At 41.6% G+C, this 26312-nt stretch overlaps 1 protein-coding gene and 1 long non-coding RNA gene across 5 annotated transcripts in view; one reads left to right on the top strand and one right to left on the bottom strand.

The window, feature by feature from the left end:
- Positions 1-26312, bottom strand: part of col27a1b (collagen, type XXVII, alpha 1b) — a 524608-nt gene that overhangs the window by 487823 nt on the left and 10473 nt on the right. For both annotated transcript variants that reach the window (XM_067969899.1, XM_067969900.1), the window contains exon 2: positions 929-999. In XM_067969899.1, the coding sequence (XP_067826000.1) occupies positions 929-999 (71 nt within the window). The remainder of the gene's footprint in view (positions 1-928; positions 1000-26312) is intronic.
- Positions 7956-26312, top strand: part of LOC137300667 (uncharacterized) — a 76627-nt gene continuing 58270 nt past the window's right edge. The window contains exons 1-4 of one of the 3 annotated variants that reach the window (XR_010958145.1): positions 7956-8053; positions 13305-13361; positions 14418-14576; positions 18090-18118. This is a non-coding gene — a long non-coding RNA (uncharacterized lncRNA). The remainder of the gene's footprint in view (positions 8054-13304; positions 13362-14417; positions 14577-18089; positions 18119-26312) is intronic. The other 2 variants (XR_010958146.1, XR_010958147.1) reach the window with 2 other exon arrangements.

Below are 26312 nucleotides of genomic sequence, written 5' to 3'. Positions count from 1 at the left end.
ACACATTTAACCCTTAATCTGTCCACATATTGTGTATGTGGGAACAGGTACATAACAGTACAAGTATAGTCATCATACATTCAATGCCTGCAGGTTTAGTAGGGATATACAATTAGCCAACCTACCTATATATAGCCACAAAAACTTCCTTTTGTGTGCCTTTGCTACTATCACATTCATTACATACTTGCTTTACTTAAAACAATGTACCAGTAGGAAACAAATAATCTTTTCATCTGCTTATTTTTCAGCTTACATTTTTTTCCCTAATTTTCTACAGAAGCAGACCATTCAGCCCATCGTGTTTGTGCTGGCTCATTGAAAGAGCTATGCAATTAGTCCCTTGCTTTTTCCCCATAGCCCTGTAAATTTCTCCTGTCCAAGTATATATCCAATTCCCTTTTGAAAGTTATTTTGAATCTGCTTCCACTGCCTTTTCAGGTAGCACATTCCAGATCATAACAACTCGCTGAGTAAAAAAAATGCCTCCTTATTTCCCCCCTGGATTTTTTGCCAATATCTTAAATCTGTGTCCTCGATTAGATGGAAATCTTCCTAACTTCTTTCTTTTTCCTTCTATGTGTCCAAATCAATAGCTTTCTCATGCAGGTCAACTGCAGTGCCCATACTACTGCCGAGGCTGAGGTCAACTAACTTAGCAGAGACCAGGCATTCTGTGAGCTTCCTGATCTGAGGCATTATAATTAGTAATCTAATTTAATTTATTATGGCCAATCTTTGCATTAATAGAAGTATTCTCAGTCATGTACAAATTTGTTTTAGAAAATAATTTATTGTGTAGGTCTAAATTTTGAGAGTAAGATTCTCTAATACTCTGTACAGCTACCAAAATGATTAGAAATTATATTTTTATTGACTTGTCTTCATTGTTTCATTGATAAACAGTTACTAATGAAATGTATCTTACCTTCAGGCAGTACTTGTGCAAGTCCCAGATAACAAGTACAATACAATACAGCACAGAGGATTAGGGCTCTCCTAGGGAATTAATAAAAACAGATTAGAATTTAGATGTATATCTATTGTCAACATACACTATATGTCGATGTAATATTGTTATTAACCTTGTTGTATTCTACCTTTGCAATATTTTTACCCCCAACAAGATGATAAAATAGATACAACTGAGGAAGGCCTCCTATTTTAGCTAATCCAACCAGGAAAAAAATCCTTCTTTAGATTCACAGATGTTCTTAAACGATTCCAGAGTTTTTACCATGATTAACTTATGCAGAAATCCATTCCATGCGTTAGTCATTCTTCATGACATCAGTTCTGATTTGCCTTTTATTCATTTGAACCTACTGGCATGATTTAGTTTGAAGTAGTGTTCTGCATCTTCCTTTTCTACACCATTTATTATCTGATATATTTCTATGAGATCACCTCTCAGTTGCCTCCTTTCAGGGATGAAAAATTCAAGTTTCTCCAGTCTTTCCGGATAACTTGGTCCCCTGATGTTAAGGATCGGTCTTTTAACTCTTCTCTGAGCTGCTTTCAAGAATTGAATGTCTCCCTTGTGTCTTGCTGACCAGAATTATATGTGACATTCAAGGTGTGATATGACCAGAACATTATTCACTTGTAACATGACTTCTTCTGACTTGTACTCTGTTGGTTTCGCTACTGTCTATTCCTGTCAATTCAAAGTTCTTTTTGCCCTCCTCCCCCAACCACAAAAAAAATTCAATTATCCAGTAATTCAAATTAAGCAACTGAATTAAAATTGAGCAGGAGGCTTTTTCACTGGTAAAGAAATGAATTATTCAATAATCACTGCTCCACAATGATTGGACATATTGAACATCGAGTCTACTAAAACCCCTAGGTCGCTTTCAACTTCATTCTTAGCTATTTCAACACCATTCACAAAGTACTTATCTCATCCATTTTTTCTTCCTATGTGCAATACATATAGTTGTCCATATCAAGTTTCAGCTTCCATGTTCTACCCACTTACGTACTTTGTCTAACTCATTTGTCTTAAGCACAGACAAACTCTATACAGTAAGCATAATTAATGCTGAGACTAACACTTTACAGCTTAATACTATAGACGTTGTATCTATAAATCTTTGAAGGCTGCAATTACATTTTAGCATCAATATCAAAAATACAACAAAATTACAATATTTTTATTTACTCTATTATACAGCAACGAGGAAACCCATTGTATTCATATAATTTTACTTCACAATATTTATCATTGCAAATCTACAGGAAAGTTTTTGCAGGCATTATTCTGTAGGTGGTTAATTTTAACCCAACCCATCCGGCATAAACCAGGCAGGTGGGCAATTAAAAATGAGCAGATTACTTATCCACACAGAACTCATCCTTTTTGCACCATTTTGGATTTTAATCTGCAGGGTTCTGCACACAGAACCTTGTGGCCTAAACTTGTGGGAAGCCTGCTATGGCAGCAAAGCAAACAGCCCTTTCTTGCAGACTGCTGGTGTCTATGGAGAACGTAATAAAATCGTTGGCCTTGGCAAAGAGGGCATCAGTGATCTACTTGATGCAGGCATGGAGGGGCATCTGAGGTCACCTACTTCTTTTCTAAACCAGGCATCATCCAGGAGTTGCTGCGAGGAAGAAAAATGGAAGAACTTGCATTTATATAGTGCCTTCACATCCTCAGGAGGTCCCAAAGCAATGAAGTACTTTTGAAGTGTAGTCATTATTGTAATGTAGGGAAACACCGCCAATTTGCGCACCAGCAAGGTGCCACAAATACCAATGAGATAGATGATCAGATAATCTGTTTTGGTGATCTTGGTTGAGGGACAAATGATGGCCTAGACAGTGTCACAAATCTTTTACGTCTGCCTAAACAGCAGGCGGGACCTCAGTTTAACATCTCTCCCTACTACACTAAAGTATCAGACTGGATTATATACTCATATCTCTGGAGTGGGGTTTAGAATCGCCACAATCTTCTGATTAAACAATAAGTGCTATTTCTGAGCCAAGGCAAATCCAGAGTTCACCAAAGAGATTGTAGAAATATTGAGCAGTGAAGTAGACCAATAAACAACCAAGGACCCACCCTACCCACTATAAGATCACTCACAGAATAAGACATAGCCAATAGGCTATGTTCCTATATCTATACATGTATAATATATTAAAAGTCTTGCATATAGTGCACACTTCCTGTATGTGTCACATTTGATTCCAGTAGCACTTCAGTTATCACACTTCAGACATCACATCTATCAACAGCCCTACTGTTATATAAAAAAACACATCCTTTGACTTATCAGAAGCAATGCTTCAGGAAATCTATTAGTAATATATTAAAAGTCTTTCATATAGTGTGAATTTCCTGTAACAGTCACACTTATTTCTTGTAACACTTTGCCCTTCACTTTTCCCATTATACTTTGTTACTAACATTATTATTATGAAATAGCGTATCCTTTGACTCACCATGAGCAATGACATGGGAGATCTGTTATTGCATAGGCAAATGATTTTTCTTCAGTGGCTGGTGTTAAAATAAAATAAGAAATAAAAACAGAAAATGCTGGAAATACACAGGAAGGCACTAAAGACAGGTTACTGACATTTTGGGAGTATGCTAGATGCGTCCAATGGGACTTCTTGGAGATTTTCTTCTTCACCATATCTTGAAGTTGGTCCCACTTGGTGAGGGGGGAGAATCCCAGGCAGATGCTGCAGCTACTCATTTCATGAGTTTTTGAGAGACAACAGAGACAATCATCATGACCGTCTGCCATGGTGAATGCCCTGGAGAGCAAACAATGCTTGAAACTATCACGAGATTTCACTTTCTTCAAAATTTAATTTTGGAAAAGATGAACATTGGAGAGGAAAATTTCCCTCCTTTTTTGAAGATGAAGATAACAAAATGGATTAAACCATTGTTTTCTGTATGACAAAAGATGAAGAAAGCAACTTAACAAGTCAACCTTAAAAATGGTATCAATGGTGCCATAAACAAACCTTCGGAGGAACGAAAGGTATACATGAATATCAAATGTTTCTCCTGATGCTGGGGAAAACAAACTAACACTCAAGGGTGAAACTAGCCCTTTTGTACTATCAGGAATGAGAAGGTTCACATGGGGGTGCCTCAATGTTGTGACATCATAAAACATTTTTAAAAGAAAACCTTCACTTTTGCAATTTTTTTTGCCAGCAAGAATGTCAACCGACATTGGCCTATTGCAATAGTGTATGGAGAATGTGATCTGTAGAAGAAAAAAGAAGATACTACTTATTAGATAATCAATTTTTTCTTCTTCATTCTCTGCATCCTTCACATTCTACTACTGACTGACAGAGTAGTAATTCAATACAGCTAGTAGTGACACCTGTAGCTATGATAGATCTGCCAAAATATAAATAATTCTTCGTAGGTAGATCCAATCAACAGTATGTAGTAAAGATATATGTATGGCTCTACATGGCTGCTTTACAAATGCCCTCAATAAAGATATTCCCAGAAGGTAGAAATAGGCTTTGCGGAATGTTCCTTAACTGAGTCAGAAGTTTCCTATCCACAAGCTAATAGCAATGAATAATCAATTCCACCATCCAATTAGCTAGCCTTTGCTTTGAGAGAGCTGTTTCCAACAAATAAGGGCCCTATACCTTTAACATCAGATGGTGTAATCCACATGGAATGCTGAGGCCCTGCTTGCAGCTGCATAGTGGAATCACCATTCACCTTGTTAGAATAAGATGGCAGATAAAAGGAATGAATTAGCAATTGCAGTTAAAGTTTAGGTCAAGAAGGTACCTTAGATAGAAAGTTAAGGTGAAGCTTAAGAACAGATTGATCGTTGCGCCAAAAAAAGTAGATGATTAGTGATTGCAACTTTCTAATGTTTACGATAGAAAGAACTTGCATTTATATAGCACCTTTCACAACCTCAGGGCATGCCAAAGCACTTCACAGCTAACTAAGTACATTTGAAGTGTAGTCATAGTTGCAAAGTGGGTAAATGTAGCAGCCAATTTGCACACAGCAAGTTAGAATCATAGAATCATAGAAAATTTACAGCACAGAAGGAAGCCATTTGGCCCATCGTGTCCACGCCAGCCGAAAATGAGCCACCCAGCCTAATCCCACTTTACAGCACTTGGTCCATAGCCTTGTAGGTCACGGCACTTCAGGTGCACATCCAGGTACTTTTTAAATGAGTTGAGGCTTTCTGCCTCTACCACCCTTTCAGGCAGTGAGTTCCAGACCCCTACCACCCTCTGGATGAAAAAATATTTCCTCAGCTCCCCTCTAGTCCTTCTACCAATCACTTTAAATCTATGGCCCCTGGTTATTGACCTCTCTGCTAAGGGAAATAAATCCTTCCTATCCACTTTATCTAGGCCCCTCATAATTTTGTACACCTCAATTAAATTACCCCTCAGCCTCCTCTGTTCCAAAGAGAACAACCCCAGCCTATCCAATCTTTCCTCATGGCTAAAATTCTCCAGCCCTGGCAACATCCTTGTAAATCTCCTCTGTACTCTCTCTAGTGTAATTACATCTTTCCTCTAATGTAGTGACCAGAACTGTACACAGTACTCATGCTGTGGCCTAACCAGTGTTTCATACAGTTACAGCATAGCCTCCCTGCTCTTATATTCAATGCCTCAGCTAATAAAGGAAAGTATTCCATATGCCTTTTTAACCACCTTATCTACCTGTCCTGCTACCTCAGGGATCTGTGGACATGCACTCCAAGGTCCCTCACTTCCTCTACACCTTTCAGTATCCTCCCATTTATTGTGTACTCCCTTGCCTTGTTGGCCCTCCCCAAATACATTACCTCACACTTCTCCGGATTGAATTCCATTTGCTACTTTTCTGCCCACCTGACCAGTCTATTGATATCTTCCTGCAGTCTACAGCTTTCCTCCTCACTATCAACCACACGGCTAATTTTTGTATCATCTGCAAACTTCTTAATCATGCCTCCTACATTTAAGTCCAAATCATTAATATATATCGCAAAAAGCAAGGGACCTAGTACTGAGCCCTGCAAACCCCACTGGAAACAGCCTTCCGGTCACAAAAACACCCGTCGACCATTACCCTTTGCTTTCTGCCACTGCCAATTCCATAAACATCAATGAGATAAATGACCAAATATCTTGTTTTGGTGGTGTTGACTGAGGGATAAATGTTAGCTAGCACACTGGGAGAACTCCACTGCTCTTCTTCAAATAGTGCAGGCTGGGGTTTCGGTTTAACACATCATCCAAAAGATGGCACCTCCAACATTGCAGCAATCCTTCAGTATTACACTGAAGTGTCAGCCTAGATTCTGAAGTCTTTGGAAAGAGGCTTGAACCCATGACCTTCTGGCTCACAGGCAAAAGTGCTACCACTAAGCCAAGGTTGACACCTTTTTTTTACTAATCTTTCAAACTGAAACAAATGCAAGTAGTAATGTGGTTTTCACAGAAACCGAAAGGCTCAAATGGATGGTGCATTAACCTTTACAGAGCCAAAGTAAAGTTACATGGAGGAGTGATTGAAACTAAAATGAATTTAATTTTCATATTCCTTTCATAAAGACTTAAATGAGACGATGATCCCCCAAACAGCAAGTTGGTACTAGTAACAGCAAGCCAAAATTGAGGCCTTGCTAATGCTATTGACGTCACAGAACCCTGATTAGCATTTATGCATGAGGCTTCCGCCTGAGTCCAGTGGGCGCCTCATCAGCTGCCAAAACCAGTAGTGTTGAAGTCAGAAATCAGTGGGAACAGAGCAGGAAATGAAGCCGTTCCATTTTAATTGCTCACCCGGTCTGTTCCCAACAAGTGGATAGAGTTAGAATTCCCCCCTATAGCTTAACTCCAGGTTGTTTCATTAACATTATGGGGTTCAAAAGAATTCTGAGAATCAAGACAAAGGAAAGGTGTAAAGGAACATTTACTTCTATAAAAAGTACAAACTATCCAGCCAGCTTCCACGCTGACCTACCTCTTGGTGCTTGACTTTGCACAAATGCAAATAGATGTAAAATTGGAAAGATTTTCCAGTTCACTTCTGGATGTATCATACGCTCGTGAAAGTGGACCATGGAGCAACTACAATATTATCCCCTCTCGACAAATGTTGAGCAGAGATGGAAAAAGATTCCAACAGTAGTGACTGTTCAGCACTGCAAACTCCTGCAGGGTTTGAGAATGTTTCCCTTCCTGTTTGTTTATATTGACCTTTCAGAGACAACACTGACAATGAAGGAGAAACAGCTTTGAATATAGTCCAACTGAAATCAGTAACTCACTACACAAAGAAATCCCAGTCAGATTTACTACACAGTGGGCAATCACTATGCTACTGGATCAACCCTCAGAAATGTTTTTCCATAATTTTCAAAGAATATTCTATGTAGTCAGAATGGCCAATATCACAGAACACAATCATGATGGTTTATGGCATTTCTGTATAATAGTAAACAACAATACACATGTGTTAGGTGTGTCCAGATTATTAAAGGCTTAAAGAAATTGAAAGCCAAGATTTGCTGCGTATATTTGTAAAACATTCCACAGTTTAAAGAGTAAAGAAATAGGCTTGTAACAAATAGGCTAAAAATAAAAGGCTAATGCAGGAATTACTTTCTGTTTTCATCATTAACATAGAAGGTGAGCAGTGAGTCTGCAGCCTACTGATGGAAATTGAATTTTCCTGTTGTGAATTACAACAGCAGTTTGCAGCAAAAATGTTTCTAGGAAAACTGTGACATGCAATGAAGAAGCTGATTTGCCCCCCTCTTCCTACAACTTAAAGTTGCCATCACTAGGGAGGGAGAAAAGGCAGAAGAGCTGCATATTATTTTCATCATTATAAAGTAATATGATAAAGTCATATGCAAGTGAAGCAATACCTTCATATAGCCGGAATTTCCTCAGAGCTATTCCTGCTCAGCAGCCATAACGTAATCACAACAGCAGCAGAACGCACTTACACATGTAAACCGGGTCTCTGCGGTACTTCAGTTGAAGTTATGGTGGCAAAGTGAGAGCAGTAGCTCCGAGGAAATTCCAGGTACCCTTTCTAAAGCATGCGTGTCCCTTTTGAAGTGCTGTGAGCAAGAGGCGCAGTGATCTAAGTGTGGTCTGACCATTGCATTGTGAAGTCTCAGCATAACTTCTGTAGACTTATAATGCACTACACTGGTGATGTATCCCAACATTCGATTTGCTTCTCTTTTTGTTTCAGATATCTAACTATCTGAGATTTGGCTCTAGGGCTAACCCTTTCAGGTATGGATATCACAACAGAAACATGGTAAAAAACATTTTAGAAACCAGATTGGATCTATATTTGAATAGTTTTTGGAATTTGTCCCATATGGGATAGTTGATGTGGTGCATGTGGGCTTCTGCCTGCAACCCTCTGATTTTCTGATGTCAGTCACACCACCATGGGGAGGTACTGAGCGGAGGCAGATTTTTTTCCTTCAGGAAAGGAGAAAAAAAATCAAAAGTATAGTCATCCCCAGGTTCCCTTCAGCACTTTCCAACTGTTGATCAAGAACAAAATTGGCAGAAGTTCTGCAGCAGGTTGCTCACTCGCCCACTCTGTCATAGGTGCTATGTAGGATGGGGAGTTCAGCAAAGGAGCGAAAAGCTACTGGAAATAGAATTTGCCCAATTTGAATAAATTTAAAGTTTAGAGGGCCAAATTTCCAAGTTTGCACAGCTGGTGGAAAGAAAATTGATGATAGTACGTGGGTAATTTCCCATTATGCATGGCCAGCAAGCAAAGCTCACTGCACAAATTTGCACAATCAGCCACATGTATTTCCCCAACAGCTAGTGCTGTTGGGGAGGGTTTAAACTAAAGTGGCAGGGGGTTGGGAACCTGAGCAGGGAGAGAGAGGAAAGCGTAACAGGAAGGGACAGAAGGTATGGAGTAATAGGTAAAGTGTTAAAAAAGGAAAAAGCAGGAACTAAGCGTCACAAAACGGATTTGAAAGTTCTTTATCTGAATGCACGTAGCATTCGTAATAAAATGGACGAGTTAACGGCACAAATAACTACGTATGGGTATGATCTTGTGGCCATTACAGAAATATGGCTGCAGGGTGACAACGACTGGGAATTAAATATGCCAGGGTATTTAACAATCAGGAAGGACAGGCAGGAAGGAAGGGGAGGTGGGGTGGCTATGTTAATAATGGAAGGAATCACTGTAATACAGAGAAATGATATTGGGACAAAGCATCAAGATAATGAAACAGTTTGGGTGGAGATAAGGAATAATAAGGGAAAAAAAACATTAGTGGGCGTAGTATATAGGCCTCCTAATAGTTGCAACTCTGCTGGAAGAAGTATTAATCAGGAGATAGTCGGGGCATGTAATAAGGGAACAGCCATAATTATGGGGGATTTTAATTATCATATTAACTGGACAAATCAAATTGGGCAGAGCAGCCTTGAGGACGAGTTCATTGAGTGCATCAGGGATGGATTTCTTGAGCAGTATGTAACTGATCCTACAAGGGGGCAGGCAACCTTGGACCTGGTCCTGTGTAATGAGTCAGGATTAATTAATAATGTCCTAGTTAAGGATCCCCTTGGAACGAGCGACCACAACATGGTTGAATTCCATATCCAATTAGAGGGTGAGAAGGTTGATTCTCAAACAAGCGTACTGAGCTTGAATAAAGGAGACTATGATGGTATGAGAGCGGAATTGATTAAAGTGGACTGGGAAAATAGATTAAAGGGTAAGACGGTACATGAGCAGTGGTGTTTATTTAGGGAGTTATTTTACAACTTTCAAAATAAATATATTCCACTGAGGAAAAAAGGGTGTAAAAGAAATGACAGCCGCCCGTGGCTAAGTAAAGAAATCAAGGATAGTATCCGACTAAAAACAAGGACATATAAGGTAGCCAAACTTAGTGGGAAGATAGAAGATTGTGAATTCTTCAAAAGACAGCAAAAAGTAACTAAAGGATTGATTAAGAAAGGGAAGTTAGATTATGAAAAGAAATTAGCAAAAAATATAAAAACAGATAGCAAGAGTTTCTATAGTTATATAAAAAGAAAAAGGGTGGCTAAGGCAAACATAGGTCCCTTAGAGGATGAGACCGGGAAATTAATGGTGGGAAACATGGAGATGGCAAAAATGCTGAACAAATATTTTGTTTCAGTCTTTACAGTAGAGGACACTAAGAATATCCCAACACTGGACAAACAGGGGACTCTCGGGGGGGAGGAGCTAAATACGATTAAAATCACTCAAGAGATGGTACTCAGTAAAATAATGGGACTCAAGGCGGATAAATCCCCTGGACCTGATGGCTTCCATCCTAGGGTCTTGAGGGAAGTGGCAGTAGGGATTGTGGATGCTTTGGTGATAGTTTTCCAAAATTCCCTGGACTCAGGAGAGGTCCCGGCAGATTGGAAAACTGCTAATGTAACACCGTTATTTAAAAAGGGTAGTAGGCAGAAGGCTGGAAATTATAGGCCAGTTAGCTTAACATCTGTGGTGGGTAAAATTTTGGAGTCTATTATTAAGGAGACAGTAACGGAACATTTAGATAAGCATAATTTAATAGGACAAAGTCAGCATGGCTTTATGAAGGGGAAGTCATGTCTGACAAATTTGCTTGAGTTCTTCGAGGATATAACGTATAGGGTGGATAAAGGGGAACCAGTGGACGTAGTGTATTTAGACTTCCAGAAGGCATTCGACAAGGTGCCACATAAAAGATTATTACTTAAGATAAAAAATCACGGGATTGGGGGTAATATTCTGGCATGGGTGGAGGATTGGTTATCAAACAGGAAGCAGAGAGTTGGGATAAATGGTTCATTTTCGGACTGGCAACCAGTAACCAGTGGTGTTCCACAGGGGTCGGTGCTGGGTCCCCAACTCTTTACAATCTATATTAACGATTTGGAGGAGGGGACCGAGTGCAACATATCAAAATTTGCAGATGATACAAAGATGGGAGGGAAAGTAGAGAGTGAGGAGGACATAAAAAACCTGCAAGGGGATATAGACAGGCTGGGTGAGTGGGCGGAGATTTGGCAGATGCAATATAATATTGGAAAATGTGAGGTTATGCACTTTGGCAGGAAAAATCAGAGAGCAAGTTATTTTCTTAATGGCGAGAGACTGGAAAGTACTGCAGTACAAAGGGATCTGGGGGTCCTAGTGCAAGAAAATCAAAAAGTTGGTATGCAGGTGCAGCAGGTGATCAAGAAAGCCAACGGAATGTTGGCTTTTATTGCTAGGGGGATAGAATATAAAAACAAGGAGGTATTGCTGCAGTTATATAAGGTATTGGTGAGACCGCACCTGGAATACTGCATACAGTTTTGGTCTCCATACTTAAGAAAAGACATACTTGCTCTCGAGGCAGTACAAAGAAGGTTCACTCGGTTAATCCCGGGGATGAGGGGGCGGACATATGAGGAGAGGTTGAGTAGATTGGGACTCTACTCATTGGAGTTCAGAAGAATGAGAGGCGATCTTATTGAAACATATAAGATTGTGAAGGGTCTTGATCGGGTGGATGCAGTAAGGATGTTCCCAAAGATGGGTGAAACTAGAACTAGGGGGCATTATCTTAGAATAAGGGGCTGCTCTTTCAAAACTGAGATGAGGAGAAACTTCTTCACTCAGAGGGTGGTAGGTCTGTGGAATTTGCTGCCCCAGGAAGCTGTGGAAGCTACATCATTAGATAAATTTAAAACAGAAATAGACAGTTTCCTAGAAGTAAAGGGAATTAGGGGTTATGGGGAGCGGGCAGGAAATTGGACATGAAGCTGAGTTCGGATCGGTCAATGCCCTGTGGGTGGCGGAGAGGGCCCAGGGGCTATGTGGCCGGGTCCTGCTCCGACTTCTTGTGTTCTTTAGATTTGTGGTTGGGATCAGATCAGCCATGATCTTATTGAATGGCGGAGCAGGCTCGAGGGGCCGATTGGCCTACTCCTGCTCCAATTTCTTATGTTCTTATGTTCTTATATAGGTGTGTCCCTAAACAATACCTAAAATTGCACCATACAAACTGATTGTCTGATGAACAGACACAAGTGCAAGGTTCGGGTTTAGGAATACAAAAATACTGTTGCAAACTAAAGAACAGAATTGGATTCCCAGACATTTTCATAGCAAGCCTATCTCCCTGTGCTTGAAACGAACTAAACAGCCTCAACCAGAAACCTTGGCGGACTGCATTCAGTTCAGATCATCCTGACCTAAACATAATACACTATCTATGGTTTTGTAAGTATAAGCAGACTATGAGAGATAGACCATGGGAAAGAGGTCTGTTTTATTTCTAGTGTTTTTATAGTCTCACAGAAGAACCAGCTAATTGCTTTTTGAACAGTGACACTTATTTTTAGTTTAACACCTTTTGAAGACATAATCAAGCATGAATTGAAGCCATTATTGTGGATTTTCACCCCCTGGATCCACAGCTCTTATCTGCTTTGTTTAAATAACCTGACAGAATTGTATGTGAAAATCAACACTGCAAACCAACTATCATAGGACACTTACTGAACAACAGAGGGGACAACACCAAGTGCCAGAAAAAAATAATCATATCACACCGTGAGAACTGCTGAAAAGACATTACTAATTCAGATCTTTCATAAGAATTATATACCAGCTTGAATCCAACTTTCATAAATAGAAACATGATACACATATTTCTTTAGGACAGTGACTGCAATATACACATATGCAGTTAAATAAATGACAGCAGCAGCAATGAGCAGATGTTAAAGTATAGCATAGAGAACAGACAGCTAAAGTACAGCACCTGTGATAAAACTACACCATTAAAGGACACCAAAAGCAAGGAACAGATACAGTTACAAAGAGTACAGGGGTAAAAAAATAGTGAGTGTTCAGAAACCAAAATAAAATCTAAAAATATTTCTATTTTTACACATCTCACCAAACAGTTATGAATCAACACAGAACCTATATCATTTTCTGTAGCAGTTATGACCTGGGTGTAATGGATGTCACAATGGATGCTAAATTGGGCCGTGTAGCGCCCGTTGTTTCAGCGCTACACGGCCTCTCCGACATCCAAGATGGTATCTTGGATATGCATGCACGTTTCCAGCATGACGTGCGCCAGACTCCATCTTGGTATAGGAGTTTGTGCTTTCACAGATAATAAACGTTGGAATCGTGTAAAGTAGGGAGAAAATGGCTTCAATCAGTGTGCAACGTTGATTTAAAGTGATAGACACCATTTTGGGACTTAACGCTCAACTCAAAGCACAGTCTTAACCCTGACCATCTGAATGTGTTTTAGAGTGCCCGGAGGACCCTCCCACCGGCGCTATTTAAAGGGACCATGCAGGATTTACAGGTTAGTGGATGGATTATTGCTTCAGGCTGCTGAGACATTTGTAACTGTTTTTGGAGGTCTCTTAGACTTCAATGCTAGGACACGGGTACATAGCCTAACATTTAGAGCCAGGACGTGCAGGAGTGAAGTTAGGAAATTCTTCTACACACAAAGGGTGTGAGACGTTTGGAATGCTTTTCTGCAGACGGCAGTTGATGCTAGTTCACTTGTGAATGTTAAATCTGAGATTGATAGATTTCTGTGAACCAAGGGTATTAAAGGATATGGGGCTAAGATGGGTATATGGAGTTAGGTCACAGGTCCACCATGATCTCACTGAATGGTGGAACAGGCTCCAGGGGCTAAATGCCACTGCCACTTGCTGCCTTTTGATATGCGCCACCTTCTCCTGTAAGAAAGCGGGACGTGTGTCTGGGTGATATGCCTGTCATGGTTGAATAGCTGCCAGTGCATGTGGCCTGTGAGCTGTGGGTGGGCAGCTTGAAACAGTGATAATGTGCAAGGGTGAGAGGAAGCATCTGATTGGAAGAGTTGAGACTGATGGAAAGAGTTTATTGGTATGTGGGGGATGGGGGATGTAGTGTGTGGTGCAGTTGGTAGGAGATGCCACTTGACAGTTGACCTCACTCACCTTGACCACTCATGTCAAAGCACTGAACTTCTTCCTGCACTGCATCCATGTTCATGATGCTGTGCGCCTGGCATTGACTTCGTCCCCCGCTGCCTCCCACTGTCTTTTGAGTATATGTCTGGAGGGCCTCTTGCCGCCGCCCCCCCCTGCGGATATAGGATGTCCCTCCTTCTGTCCACCTCTTGCACCCAAGGTCTCTAGTGCATCAGCAGAGAACCTTGGTGCATGCACTCTCACAGGCCTGGTACCAACTCAGATCGGCAGATTGGTGAGATCTCGTGTGCAGATTGGAGGATGTGGGATTTAGTAGTACGCAACCTTTATTCAATGTTTTAACATAACTCATCAGTGTGTAAACATAGGGATGGGATCTGCATCTGTGTTTTACGTGTGCAATGTCTGATTTCTGTTCACACTCCATGCAGGCAGTAGACTGTTATTTTCAGCAAATAACACGTACCAGCTACCTTTAAGAGATTTCGAAGAATCATCCTCCCTTTAAGAGATTGAGCTCCCTCTGGTGGTGGAAAGTGCAAATTGCATTGATTCCACGTGCAAGGCCTGGAAAGGAACGTTGATTGCAGGTAAATGCTGCTGTGGGTCCAAACTTGCGTCCTGCCTCTGCAGGGTCCGTCGGGCACGAGGTGGTAGCGCATCGCGTTACCATCGCCCAAAACGGACCCTTATTGAATTTTTCCCCCTGTGTGTTTATTCATCACATTTTCTTCTCTGATTAGTTGATGGTATGATATTGATGCCAGGGCCAACTCCTAACTTAAAGACATTTTTCCTTCAACTTTATGTTACAATGTGGTTGATTCTTAATTGCCCTCTGAAATGGCCTAGCAAGCCACTCAGTTGTAAAATCTCGCTACGAAAAGTCATAATAAGAATAAAACCGGACGGACCACCCGGCATCGGACCACTAGGCACCGGACACAACGGCAAAACACCAAGCCCAGTCGACCCTGCAAGGTCCTCCTTACTAACATCTGGGGACTTGTGCCAAAATTGGGAGAGCTGTCCCACAGACTAGTCAAGCAACAGCCTGACATAGCCATACTCACAGAATCATATCTTTCAGCCAACGTCCCAGACTCTTCCATCACCATCCCTGGGTATGTCCTGTCCCACCAGCAGGACAGACCCACCAGAGGTGGCGGTACAGTGATATACAGTCAGGAGGGAGTGGCCCTGGGAGTCCTCAACATTGACTCTGGACCCCATGAAATCTCATGGCATCAGGTCAAACATGGGCAAGGAAACCTCCTGCTGATTACCACCTACCGTCCTCCCTCAGATGATGAATGTTGAACACCACTTGGAGGAAGCACTGAGGGTAGCAAGGGCACAAAATGTACTCTGGGTGGGGGACTTCAATGTCCATCACCAAGAGTGGCTCGGTAGCACCACTACTGACCGAGCTGGCCGAGTCCTGAAGGACATAGCTGCTAGACTGGGCCTGCGGCAGGTGGTGAGCGAACCAACACGAGGGAAAAACTTACTTGACCTCGTCCTCACCAATCTACCTGTCGCAAATGCATCTGTCCATGACAGTATTGGTAGGAGTGACCACCGCACAGTCCTCGTGGAGATGAAATCCCGTCTTCGCACTGAGGACACCATCCAACGTGTTGTGTGGCACTACCACCGTGCTAAATGGGATAGATTCAGAACAGATCTAGCAGCTCAAAACTGGGCATCCATGAGGCGCTGTGGGCCATCAGCAGCAGCAGAATTGTATTCCACCACAATCTGTAACCTCATGGCCCGGCATATTCCTCACTCTACCATTACCAACAAGCCAGGGGATCAACCCTGGTTCAATGAGGAGTGTAGAAGAGCATGCCAGGAGCAGCACCAGGCGTACCGAAAAATGAGGTGCCAACCTGGTGAAGCTACAACTCAGGACTACATGCATGCTAAACAGCGGAAGCAACATGCTATAGACAGAGCTAAGCGATTCCACAACCAACGGATCAGATCAAAGCTCTGCAGTCCTGCCACATCCAGTCGTGAATGGTGGTGGACAATTAAACAACTAACGGGAGGAGGAGGCTCTGCAAACATCCCCATTCTTAATGATGGCGGAGTCCAGCACGTGAGTGCAAAAGACAAGGCTGAAGCATTTGCAACCATCTTCAGCCAGAAGTGCCGAGTGGATAATCCATCTCAGCCTCCTCCCGATATCCCCACCATCACGGAAGCCAGTCTTCGGCCAATTCGATTCACTCCACGTGATATCAAGAAACGGCTGAGTGCACTGGATACAGCAAAGGCTATGGGCCCTGACAACATCCCAGCTGTAGTGCTGAAGACTTGTGCTCCAGAACTAGCTGCGCCTCTAGCCAAGCTGTTCCAGTACAGCTACAACACTGGCATCCACCCGACAATGTGGAAAATTGCCCAGGTATGTCCTGTCCACAAAAAGCAGGACAAATCCAATCCGGCCAATTACCGCCCCATCAGTCTACTCTCAATCATCAGCAAAGTGATGGAAGGTGTCGTCGACAGTGCTATCAAGCGGCACTTACTCACCAATAACCTGCTCACCGATGCTCAGTTTGGGTTCCGCCAGGACCACTCGGCTCCAGACCTCATTACAGCCTTGGTCCAAACATGGACAAAAGAGCTGAATTCCAGAGGTGAGGTGAGAGTGATTGCCCTTGACATCAAGGCAGCATTTGACTGAGTGTGGCACCAAGGAGCCCTAGTAAAATTGAAGTCAATGGGAATCAGGGGGAAAACTCTCCAGTGGCTGGAGTCATACCTAGCACAAAGGAAGATGGTAGTGGTTGTTGGAGGGCAATCATCTCAGCCCCAGGGCATTGCTGCAGGAGTTCCTCAGGGCAGTGTCCTAGGCCCAACCATCTTCAGCTGCTTCATCAATGACCTTCCCTCCATCATAAGATCAGAAATGGGGATGTTTGCTGATGACTGCACAGTGTTCAGTTCCATTCGCAACCCCTCAGATAATGAAGCAGTCCGAGCCTGCATGCAGCAAGACCTGGACAACATCCAGGCTTGGGCTGATAAGTGGCAAGTAACATTCGCGCCAGATAAGTGCCAGGCAATGACCATCTCCAACAAGAGAGAGTCTAACCACTTCCCCTTGACATTCAACGGCATTACCATCGCCGAATCCCCCACCATCAACATCCTGGGGGTCACCATTGACCAGAAACTTAACTGGACCAGCCATATAAATACTGTGGCTACGAGAGCAGGTCAGAGGCTGGGTATTCTGTGGCGAGTGACTCACCTCCTGACTCCCCAAAGCCTTTCCACCATCTACAAGGCACAAGTCAGGAGTGTGATGGAATACTCTCCACTTGCCTGGATGAGTGCAGCTCCAACAACACTCAAGAAGCTCGACACCATCCAAGATAAAGCAGCCCGCTTGATTGGCACCCCATCCACCACCCTAAACATTCACTCCCTTCACCACCGGCGCACCGTGGCTGCAGTGTGCACCATCCACAGGATGCACTGCAGCAACTCGCCAAGGCTTCTTCGACAGCACCTCCCAAACCCGCGACCTCTACCACCTAGAAGGACAAGGGCAGCAGGCGCATGGGAACAACACCACCTGCACGTTCCCCTCCAAGTCACACACCATCCCGACTTGGAAATATATCGCCGTTCCTTCATTGTCGCTGGGTCAAAATCCTGGAACTCCCTTCCTAACAGCACTGTGGGAGAACCGTCACCACACGGACTGCAGCGGTTCAAGAAGGCGGCTCACCACCACCTTCTCGAGGGCAATTAGGGATGGGCAATAAATGCCGGCCTTGCCAGCGACGCCCACATCCCGTGAACGAATAAAAAAAAAATCACAACTATATTAATACATTTTGAATCATTAAATGACGTAGCTTTTTACTGAGTTAACACCCCTTTTTAAATTCATCAAATGTCAAACAAAACTTTTTGGGACAACGGTAATCTACTTTAAACATGGCATCAATCATTGTCTACAATATAAAAAAAAGAATTATTTGTGTTAAACTGAATAATGCTGCTATTGTCAGCAGTGTGCTGTCAGCAGTATCCTGATTTGAACACAAAGGTGACAGCATTCTGCTTTTCATTCTCAGATCTATGCCCTGGACTTCGTACCTACAGAGTAAGAATTGTTATGTAATTGTATGTCCTTAGTAATATACATGCATTTGTAAAAATGCAATTTTGATTAAGATATTGGCAAAGCTGTAAGTAATTCAAAGGAACTTGATTAGCTCTAAAAGCAAAGGCAAACTGGTACCCTTTTATGTCCCAAATGCTCAGATGAACTAAGATTGACCTCGTCAAAACCTCACTGAAATGATAAACTAGCTTTAAGTTTCTCTGCTGCTGTAGTTACTTGTCTTTATTTAAATATAAGAGCATAAGAAAGCATGGAACAAGGAAAGGCCTTTTGACCCATCAAGCCTTCCACAGACCATGTAGGGCTCCTATATAATGTACTGTACCCAACCTATTTACTTTTCCAAAGAAAGGTTCTGGAAGTAACTCACTGCCACTTTATGCCACAAGCATAAATTAACCAAATCTTCAGAGTATCAGTTTATTCTTGTATTCTACATTAAATGTTCCTCAACAGAAATGCCTGCTTCAACCTGACACTTCCAGCTAAAAAGCTCCTCATGTTTTACAGATCATTTAATAGAGACATTAACTGCCTTTGCTGGGAGACTGTTCCACATATCTGCTACCCTACATACTCTTTGAGGTAAAATATGTGGGTAAGGAATTTGTCTACAGCAGGGGTAGTCATTGTATAGTATGCGGGCCAAATGTGGCCCTTGCAAGATTTTGTTGCAGCTCCAGTCCTGAGTTTACAGTTCTCCAGAGAGAAAAAAAATCACAACAGTTCTGTAAAATGGGTGCCGTACCCATATGCATGTGACCCAGTGCTCCGTACTGCCAAGCTAAAATTGGTACCCATCTGTGCATTTCTGAGTTGAGTCAGCTAGCTCCTCTGTGACTTATTTTCACAAAATGAGCAGCATCGAATCATGATACATGAGAGCACAGGCTGCAACATGATGATATCATAATGTCACAACTACCATGAAGATTAGGCCATCATATCGGTTTGTTTGCGAGCGTGGAAAGAAGTTTTCCCATTTTTTTTTGCCTTTTAAGCGAGTGCTCCAAATTTACTACACTATACCAAGGAGGAACATTTCCTGAAATTGCTATAAAAACTAAATTAGATATACAGCATTAATTACATTTCAGATGGAATATTTGATAGAATGCATTCATTCTTGCAGTAAATTCTACTGTTTCATTTTTAAAAACTGTGTTGTCCTCTGAGCCAACTGACAGTGCATTTTATTACAATTACACAATCTAAAATTTTTAGGACTAAAAGATTTAGATTATCATTCCACTCAAATTATTGTGGGTAAATTTGAAAGGCATCTAAAAATTTTCCAGTTTTCTCCCACAATCTTTTGTGTATAATCAAACTAAACAAAGCTGCTGCATTCTGATATGATTTGGGGAAACTTGATCCTATCACTTATTGAAAAAATGGAAAATGTCCCATTTCCAAAAGAATTATTAATCACTTTGATTAGTGTAATGACATCATTTTATTGGCAGAAAAACAGAAAGGGCATAAAATATATCAGTTTTTGTAGTTAATATACTACTGTGTTCTTCAAAAATTTAACCGATCTTATGATTTTAACAGTTTTTGATTTTTTAATTAACATGTAATCTAAACAGAATTCTCTGTGTGTGAAAGAAATATTGTGGTGTGTGTGTGTATGCACAAGTGTGTGTAATACTGACTAGCAAAATAATGTATTGGTGATAAGCCAGTCATATTTTTTTATTTCAAGATAGTGAAAAATTTCTCTCACATTTGTTGGCACGGAAACAACATGGTGGTGTTACATCTCTGCCACAGTCTGACATGCAGATAGCTTGTTTGTTAGGCGCCCTAAATCTATAAATTATAATGATGCTGTTTAATTTACGCAGGTTGTTTAAGTGACATAGATGGGTAAATTTTGCTAGATTCCGCTCTCTTTGGGGAGTCTCGCTCAACAGGAGCATGTAGTGGAGAATCAGGCAGGCTGATCTCTGAGCTCAATTCTCCAATCTAAGCTCCCATTAAGGAAGCTCCTACAGGGAGCGGAACTTCACAAAGTTTATCTTATGAAAACTCAGGGGTCATTCAACAACAATTTACATTTCTGTAGTGCTCCTCAAGTACGGAAAGACTTCTGAGAGCACTATATGTGGACTGACAGTAGACTCCAAGCAGGAGAACGAAAGAGAAAAGAATGAAGCTCAATGGAAGCTCGAGGAACAGCATCTCATCTTTTGATTAGGCACTTTACACCCTTTGACTTCAATAACTTCAGATCATAACCACTGCTCACATTTTTTCGACAGCAGGTGCTGGTAATGGTTCTGCTGTTGCCATTTATAGCTCCTCTAGACCCACCTTGTGTTTCTTTACTTGTCCCATTACCACCGCCTTTTGCCTTGCACCATCAACCCCATTTGTCATTTAATCATTCCTGCCCTCCACCCCATCACAGACCTTCTCTTCTGTTCTTTCTTTCCCCCCTCCCCCAGCCACCGCCCTATTCCTGGCTCTGTACATGCTTAAAAACTGTTAAATCTCTAACTCCTTCCAGTTCTGACGAAAGGGCATCGACCTGAAACATTAACTCTGTTTCACTCTTCACAGATGCTGCCTGACCTGCTGAGTATTTCCAGCATTTTCTGCTTTTATTTCAGATTTAAAAGAATAGATGTGAGCCAAGTCTTGATTGCGACACATGGCTCATCATTGCCTATACAGAAAAGAGGCTCGATTAGTAATTTATCACAATTTCAACAGAATAAAAGCAATTTAAATTGAAAAGGAAAGTGATGTCAATGACTCTAAGCATGCACACACATGTTCAGTAGCTGGTAGGTCCATTTGTGAAAGGATTTGATAACAGGAAGTTCCTAATAAAGTTTGGTTAAAATGTGATGTTCTTAAATTATTAAAGCAGTATACCCGTTGTCAGGATCAAACCAACACATGATTCCCACATATGGAAGAAGTAAAGATCTAACAGTTTTTAAGCAAGTACAGAGCAAGGGAAAAGGGTGGGGGGAGGGGAGAGGAAAGAACAAAAGGCAGGGTCTGTGATAGGGTGGAGGGCAGGAGTGATTAAATGACAAGAGAAAGGGGGTGGTAATGGGACAAGTAAAGAAACAAAAGATGGCTCTAGGGGAGCTGTAAATGGCAACAGCAGAACCATTACTAGCACCTGCTGTCTGAAAAAATGGGAGCAATGGTATGGGCTGAAGTTATTGAAATCAATGTTGAGTCTGTATGGTTGTAAAGTACCTAATCGAAAGATGAGGTGCTGTTCCTTGAGCTTCCATTGAGCTTCACTGGAACAGTGTAGGAGGCTGAGGACAGAGAGTTCAGCGTAGGAGTTGGACGGTGAATTAAAATGGCAAGTGACCGGAAGCTCAGGGTCACGCCTGTGGACTGAACAGTTACTCAACAAAGCGATCAGCCAATCTGCACTTGGTCTCCCCAATGTAGAGGATACCGCATCGTGAGCAGTGAATACAGTATACTAAATTGAAGGAAGTACAAGTAAATTGCTGTTTCACCTGGAAGGAGCTTTTGGGGCCCTGGACGTTGGGTAGGGAGGAGGTGAAAGGGCAGATGTTGCATCTCCTGCACATGTACGGGAAGGTGCCATGGGAAGGGGAGCGGGGGTGATGGAAGAGTGGAGCATGGTGTCGCGGAGGGAACGGTCCCTTCGGAATGCTGAAAGGGGAGGGAAGGGGTGTTTGGTGGTGGCATCGCACTGGAGGTGTGTCAGAAATGGCGGAGGATGATCCGTTGAATGTGGAGGCTGATGGAGTGGAAGGGAGACCCTATCATAGTTCTGGGAGGGAGGGGAAAGGGTGAGGGCAGAAATGTGGGAAATGGGACAGACACTGTCGAGGGCCCTGTTAACCCCTGTGAGGGGGAATCCTCGGTTGAGGAAAAAAGAAGACATATTAGAAGCACTGGTGTGGAAGGTGGCATCATCGGAACAGATGCTCACAATGGGGTCTCTGTACTTGGAGATTAAACGCAGACTGGGTGATCGCTTTACTGAACACCTCCGTTCAGTCCACAAGCGTGACCTTGAGCTTCCGGTCGCTTGCCATTTTAATTCTCCGTCCCACTCCCACACTGACCTCTCTGCCTCAGGCTCCTACACTGATCCAATGAAGCTCAACGGAAGCTTGAGGAACAGCACCTCATCTTTCGATTAGGCACTTTACAACCTTATGGACTCAACATGGATTTCAATAACTTCAGGCCATAACCATTGCTCCCATTTTTTCGGATAGTAGGTGCTGGTAATGGTTCTGCTGTCGCCATTTACAGCTCCTCTAGACCCATCTTTTGGTCTTTACGTGTCCCATTACCACCTCCTTTGCCTTGCACCATCATTCCTTTTGTCATTTAATCATGCTGCCCTCCACCCTATCTAAGACGTTCCCTTTTGTTCTTCCCTCCCCCCTCCCGTTTCCCTAGCTCTGTACTTGCTTAAAAACTGTTAAATCTTTACTTCTTCGAGTTCTGACAAAAGATCATCGATCTGAAACATTAACTCTGTTTCTTTCTCCACAGATGCTACCTGACCTGCTGAGTATTTCCAGCATTTTCTGTTTTTATTTCAGATTTCCAGCATCCACAGTATTTTGCTTTTGATATGGTTCCCACATATGATTCCAACTTTGCTCCTTTTCAAAAGGATCCTGGTAATGGATGACAGAATATCCTTTATGAACCATGGTTAAAATCTGGTAAAGCTAAATGCATTGCATAATGTCATATTCAGCATCCAGGATCGGACTCTTCTCCTATGAGCACACTCATCACAACTGAGACTCATCTGTCGATTCAACGGGAGACTCCATCATTCAGACATGCAGACCAGCGAGGTCCACGGTTCAACCCCTAGAATGTCTAAATCATATTTACTAGCAATATAAACACTAATATAAAGTAGCAGCACCATTACCAAAGATAAGGCCCATCACCACCTTCTCAGGGCAACTAGGGATGAGTAACAAATATGCTTTGCCAATGTCGCCTATGTCCTGAGAACAAATATAAAATATATTGTATCACCACTAATAATTTGTAAAATTAACTTCTGTTAAAAACTACCATTTTTAATCTGCACCACCCAAGGAGTTGCCACTGCCTTCCTCCATTGCCATAGCAATCAGCACACTGTGCATCACTCTGGATACCCACAGAGGTTATTGGGACAAGCTGGATTAAGGCATTGTTACACTTCTGTAAAAATTAAAGGGAATGATATATACACACGCATCTCTGGGAGGACTAAGGGCATTTTTTTTAATAAATTACAAAAATAGAAAGGAAAAGAACAACTAAAGCTGGCTGGTCAGTTTAAAACACTGGGAGCAAATACTGTAATTTGTATCTAAGCCCAGTAAATCTACCCTTCTGGAATCTCTTACAATTCTTTTATTGCAGTCATTCATTCTTACAAGTCAGTTCCTGTGATACCTTCAGAAGCCAATTCACATTCATTCATTGTTTTTACTGTAGTTATTCAATACTAATGGAGAGGCATCATGACACGTCCTGTAGCTGATTAGGGTGAGTTTTATTTTTGGAGTGCACAAGAGAATCCATGTAACCTGCTAGCAGGGTGGAAGAGATTTAACAGCTTTCGCTTTTATTGAAAAGTATATGGAGATAGCACTCAACATTTTTCCCTGTAGAATTCAATAGTTCAGTTAATCCTTCTGTATCTTGTCAGACTCAAGGGTGTTTAAAAAGGGCTTTGTCTAGGTTTTGAAGAATTTTTTAGGGGTTGGCTCAGTTCTGTGAACAGCCTGCATTAAAACTCTTCCACTTTATGCATTTGCATAAAGTTAATGAGTGTTCCCCAACAATTTTTTTGAAAATGTTCTCTCATTACTTAAAGCATTTAATACTTATTAGCACATATGTACAAGATGATACATCATCACACAGTGACTTCATACAAACATTTGCTGCTGTATAAAATGGGACCAGCTGGTTTTCTTGGAAAATTTGTTATTTTAAGCTGAGTAAAATATTTACAATGCAGGCTGGTGTTACAGAAAGGAATACAAAAAAAATGTTTAAAAGTGATTGATATAGAACTGTCCAGCTGAAGAAAGACAAAGAAAAATAGATTGTCTGTTCTTAGTCAGCACTCTTATTTTCTTTGTTCTCTCATGTCCTTTTCTTGGTCTTGGTTGTCTTCTGGTCAGGCATTCAAAGTAATCTTTTTGTGTATTTCTTTACCATTTATTATTTTGAAGCTTTTATTAATTTCCGTTTAATTTCCCCTTTGATGGACACTGTACAGTAGGTTCTAGGGCATGTTTCTGTTTTCAATTTGCCTTAGTTCTTCTGGACGGATTTGAGATGAATGGAAAGCAAAAAATACCCCACAGGGAATGTAATAAATAGTTAACATTTTTATGTTTTTTATTTATTTAATGATTTTGCTATTTGCTATTGACTGGGTATGGACTGCATAATAATAACTGAATACAGCTGAACTCAGAATAAACTCAATGTGAGAGATGCGGGGAGCTGTCATATGGAACAAATACAGGAAGGTACTAGGGTTGCCAACCATCCAGGATTGTCCTGGAGTGTCCAGAAATTGAAGATTAATCTCCAGGAAACTGCTGGGAGCAACCCAGGAGAAAAATCATAGGGACATTAAAAAAAAATTCTTCTACAGTTTTGTTTATTAGTTATAAAAATGTTGGAGTTCGGAAAGAAAAGAGTGTTTGACTGACAGTTAAGAATCATCCAATTGGGTATTAAAGAGTCTGTTCGCTTTCCAATTGACCATAGGAAGGCATGGCACCATGAGAATGGACATGTTGGGAGACCAATAAGGAGAGTGTTGGGGGGGGGGGTGCAGTTGGAGGGAGGAGCTCATGTGATGAAACCTGCAGGAAAACAGCCAGCCAGAGTTGACAACCCTAGAAGGTACAAATAAGGCGGGACATAGTGCAAATATGGAAACTGGCATCGTGGGACTCCCAAGAACATGCTTGGGAGCAGATGTAATGTGATTTGGAGCAGAAGACAAATGTAGTGTGTCTTTGAGCAAATATTGTACACTTTGCAGCAAGCATGAAGGTTAAATGCAGTAGGATAGAGACCAAACACAACGGCCCAATACAGCAGGACACGGATAAAATGTCATGTTCAATTACGGGGCGACATGGGATAAACATCAGAGTCAAATACAGTAGTACTTGGTGAAGGTGTGGAGGTTAGATGCAACAGGGCATGAGGCAAATATTCAGATCAGATCTGATGAGATTTGTGGCAATACCAAGTGGTGCTAGGACTCAAGACTGGCACAGTATTGCATGATGTACTTTTATTTTCATAACACCTGAAAGAATAGACAGATAACAGATTTTAGAAGGTTCATAAAGAGTATGCTCATCTGCACTGTTGTGATAACTGCTTTCACCCTATAAGGACATGTTGTTATCATTCAAAAATATAATTGTGTAACAGAACAGGAAATAACACTTTGATGAGAGTTTGCAGTTGGCAAGCATAATAGGCTAAATGCCCACTACAACTATTTTTCACTACTGCCAGTAAGTTATCATAATACTTTTTTAATTGGTGTGAAGAGGAGAAAGAAGCATACAGCCCAGTAGCAAAATGAAAACTGGATGGTTACACAACTTTTTGTTAAATAAACTCCCCCCAGACCCCCGCCACCCAATAAAACCATAGTGCTATGAAAATACAAGTCCGGAGTTCTGCCTTACTGAGTCCGTAGGAGAATTTTTAACCAATTAAAATAAAAGGTGTGAGGCCGGGGCCTGTTCTAGTTTTGGGTGGTTGGGAAACAGGGGAACAGTGGAGTGCCTTTTGTCACTGTTGATAGAATAAAATCAGGAGTGGACAGTATTTACAATAACTATATCCAGTCATAATTAGTGATCCATCATTGGCAGATGGCTGTTAAATGAATAATGGCAGGCAGACTCATAAAACAACTGCAAAATCAGATGGTAATATTCCCAGTTGAAAATCCAGGCTTTAGTTCCAACTGCTAAGTCTAAGCAAAAATTGGAACATGCCTCTATTCACTGGCCACTCTGAATAAAAGAATACTAAAGGTATCTAAACAATCTCAACACCAATATTATTAGGCATTCTGTTAACAAGCTAATTCTTTGTGGCTATATCTACATCAATTATGCTCTCCAACCCAGCGAAGCATATAACCTCT

This window comes from Heptranchias perlo, chromosome 31 (assembly GCF_035084215.1).
Source record: "Heptranchias perlo isolate sHepPer1 chromosome 31, sHepPer1.hap1, whole genome shotgun sequence".
In the NCBI taxonomy this organism is placed as follows: Eukaryota; Metazoa; Chordata; class Chondrichthyes; order Hexanchiformes; family Hexanchidae; genus Heptranchias; species Heptranchias perlo.
This window is presented reverse-complemented; position numbering and strand designations above follow the sequence as displayed.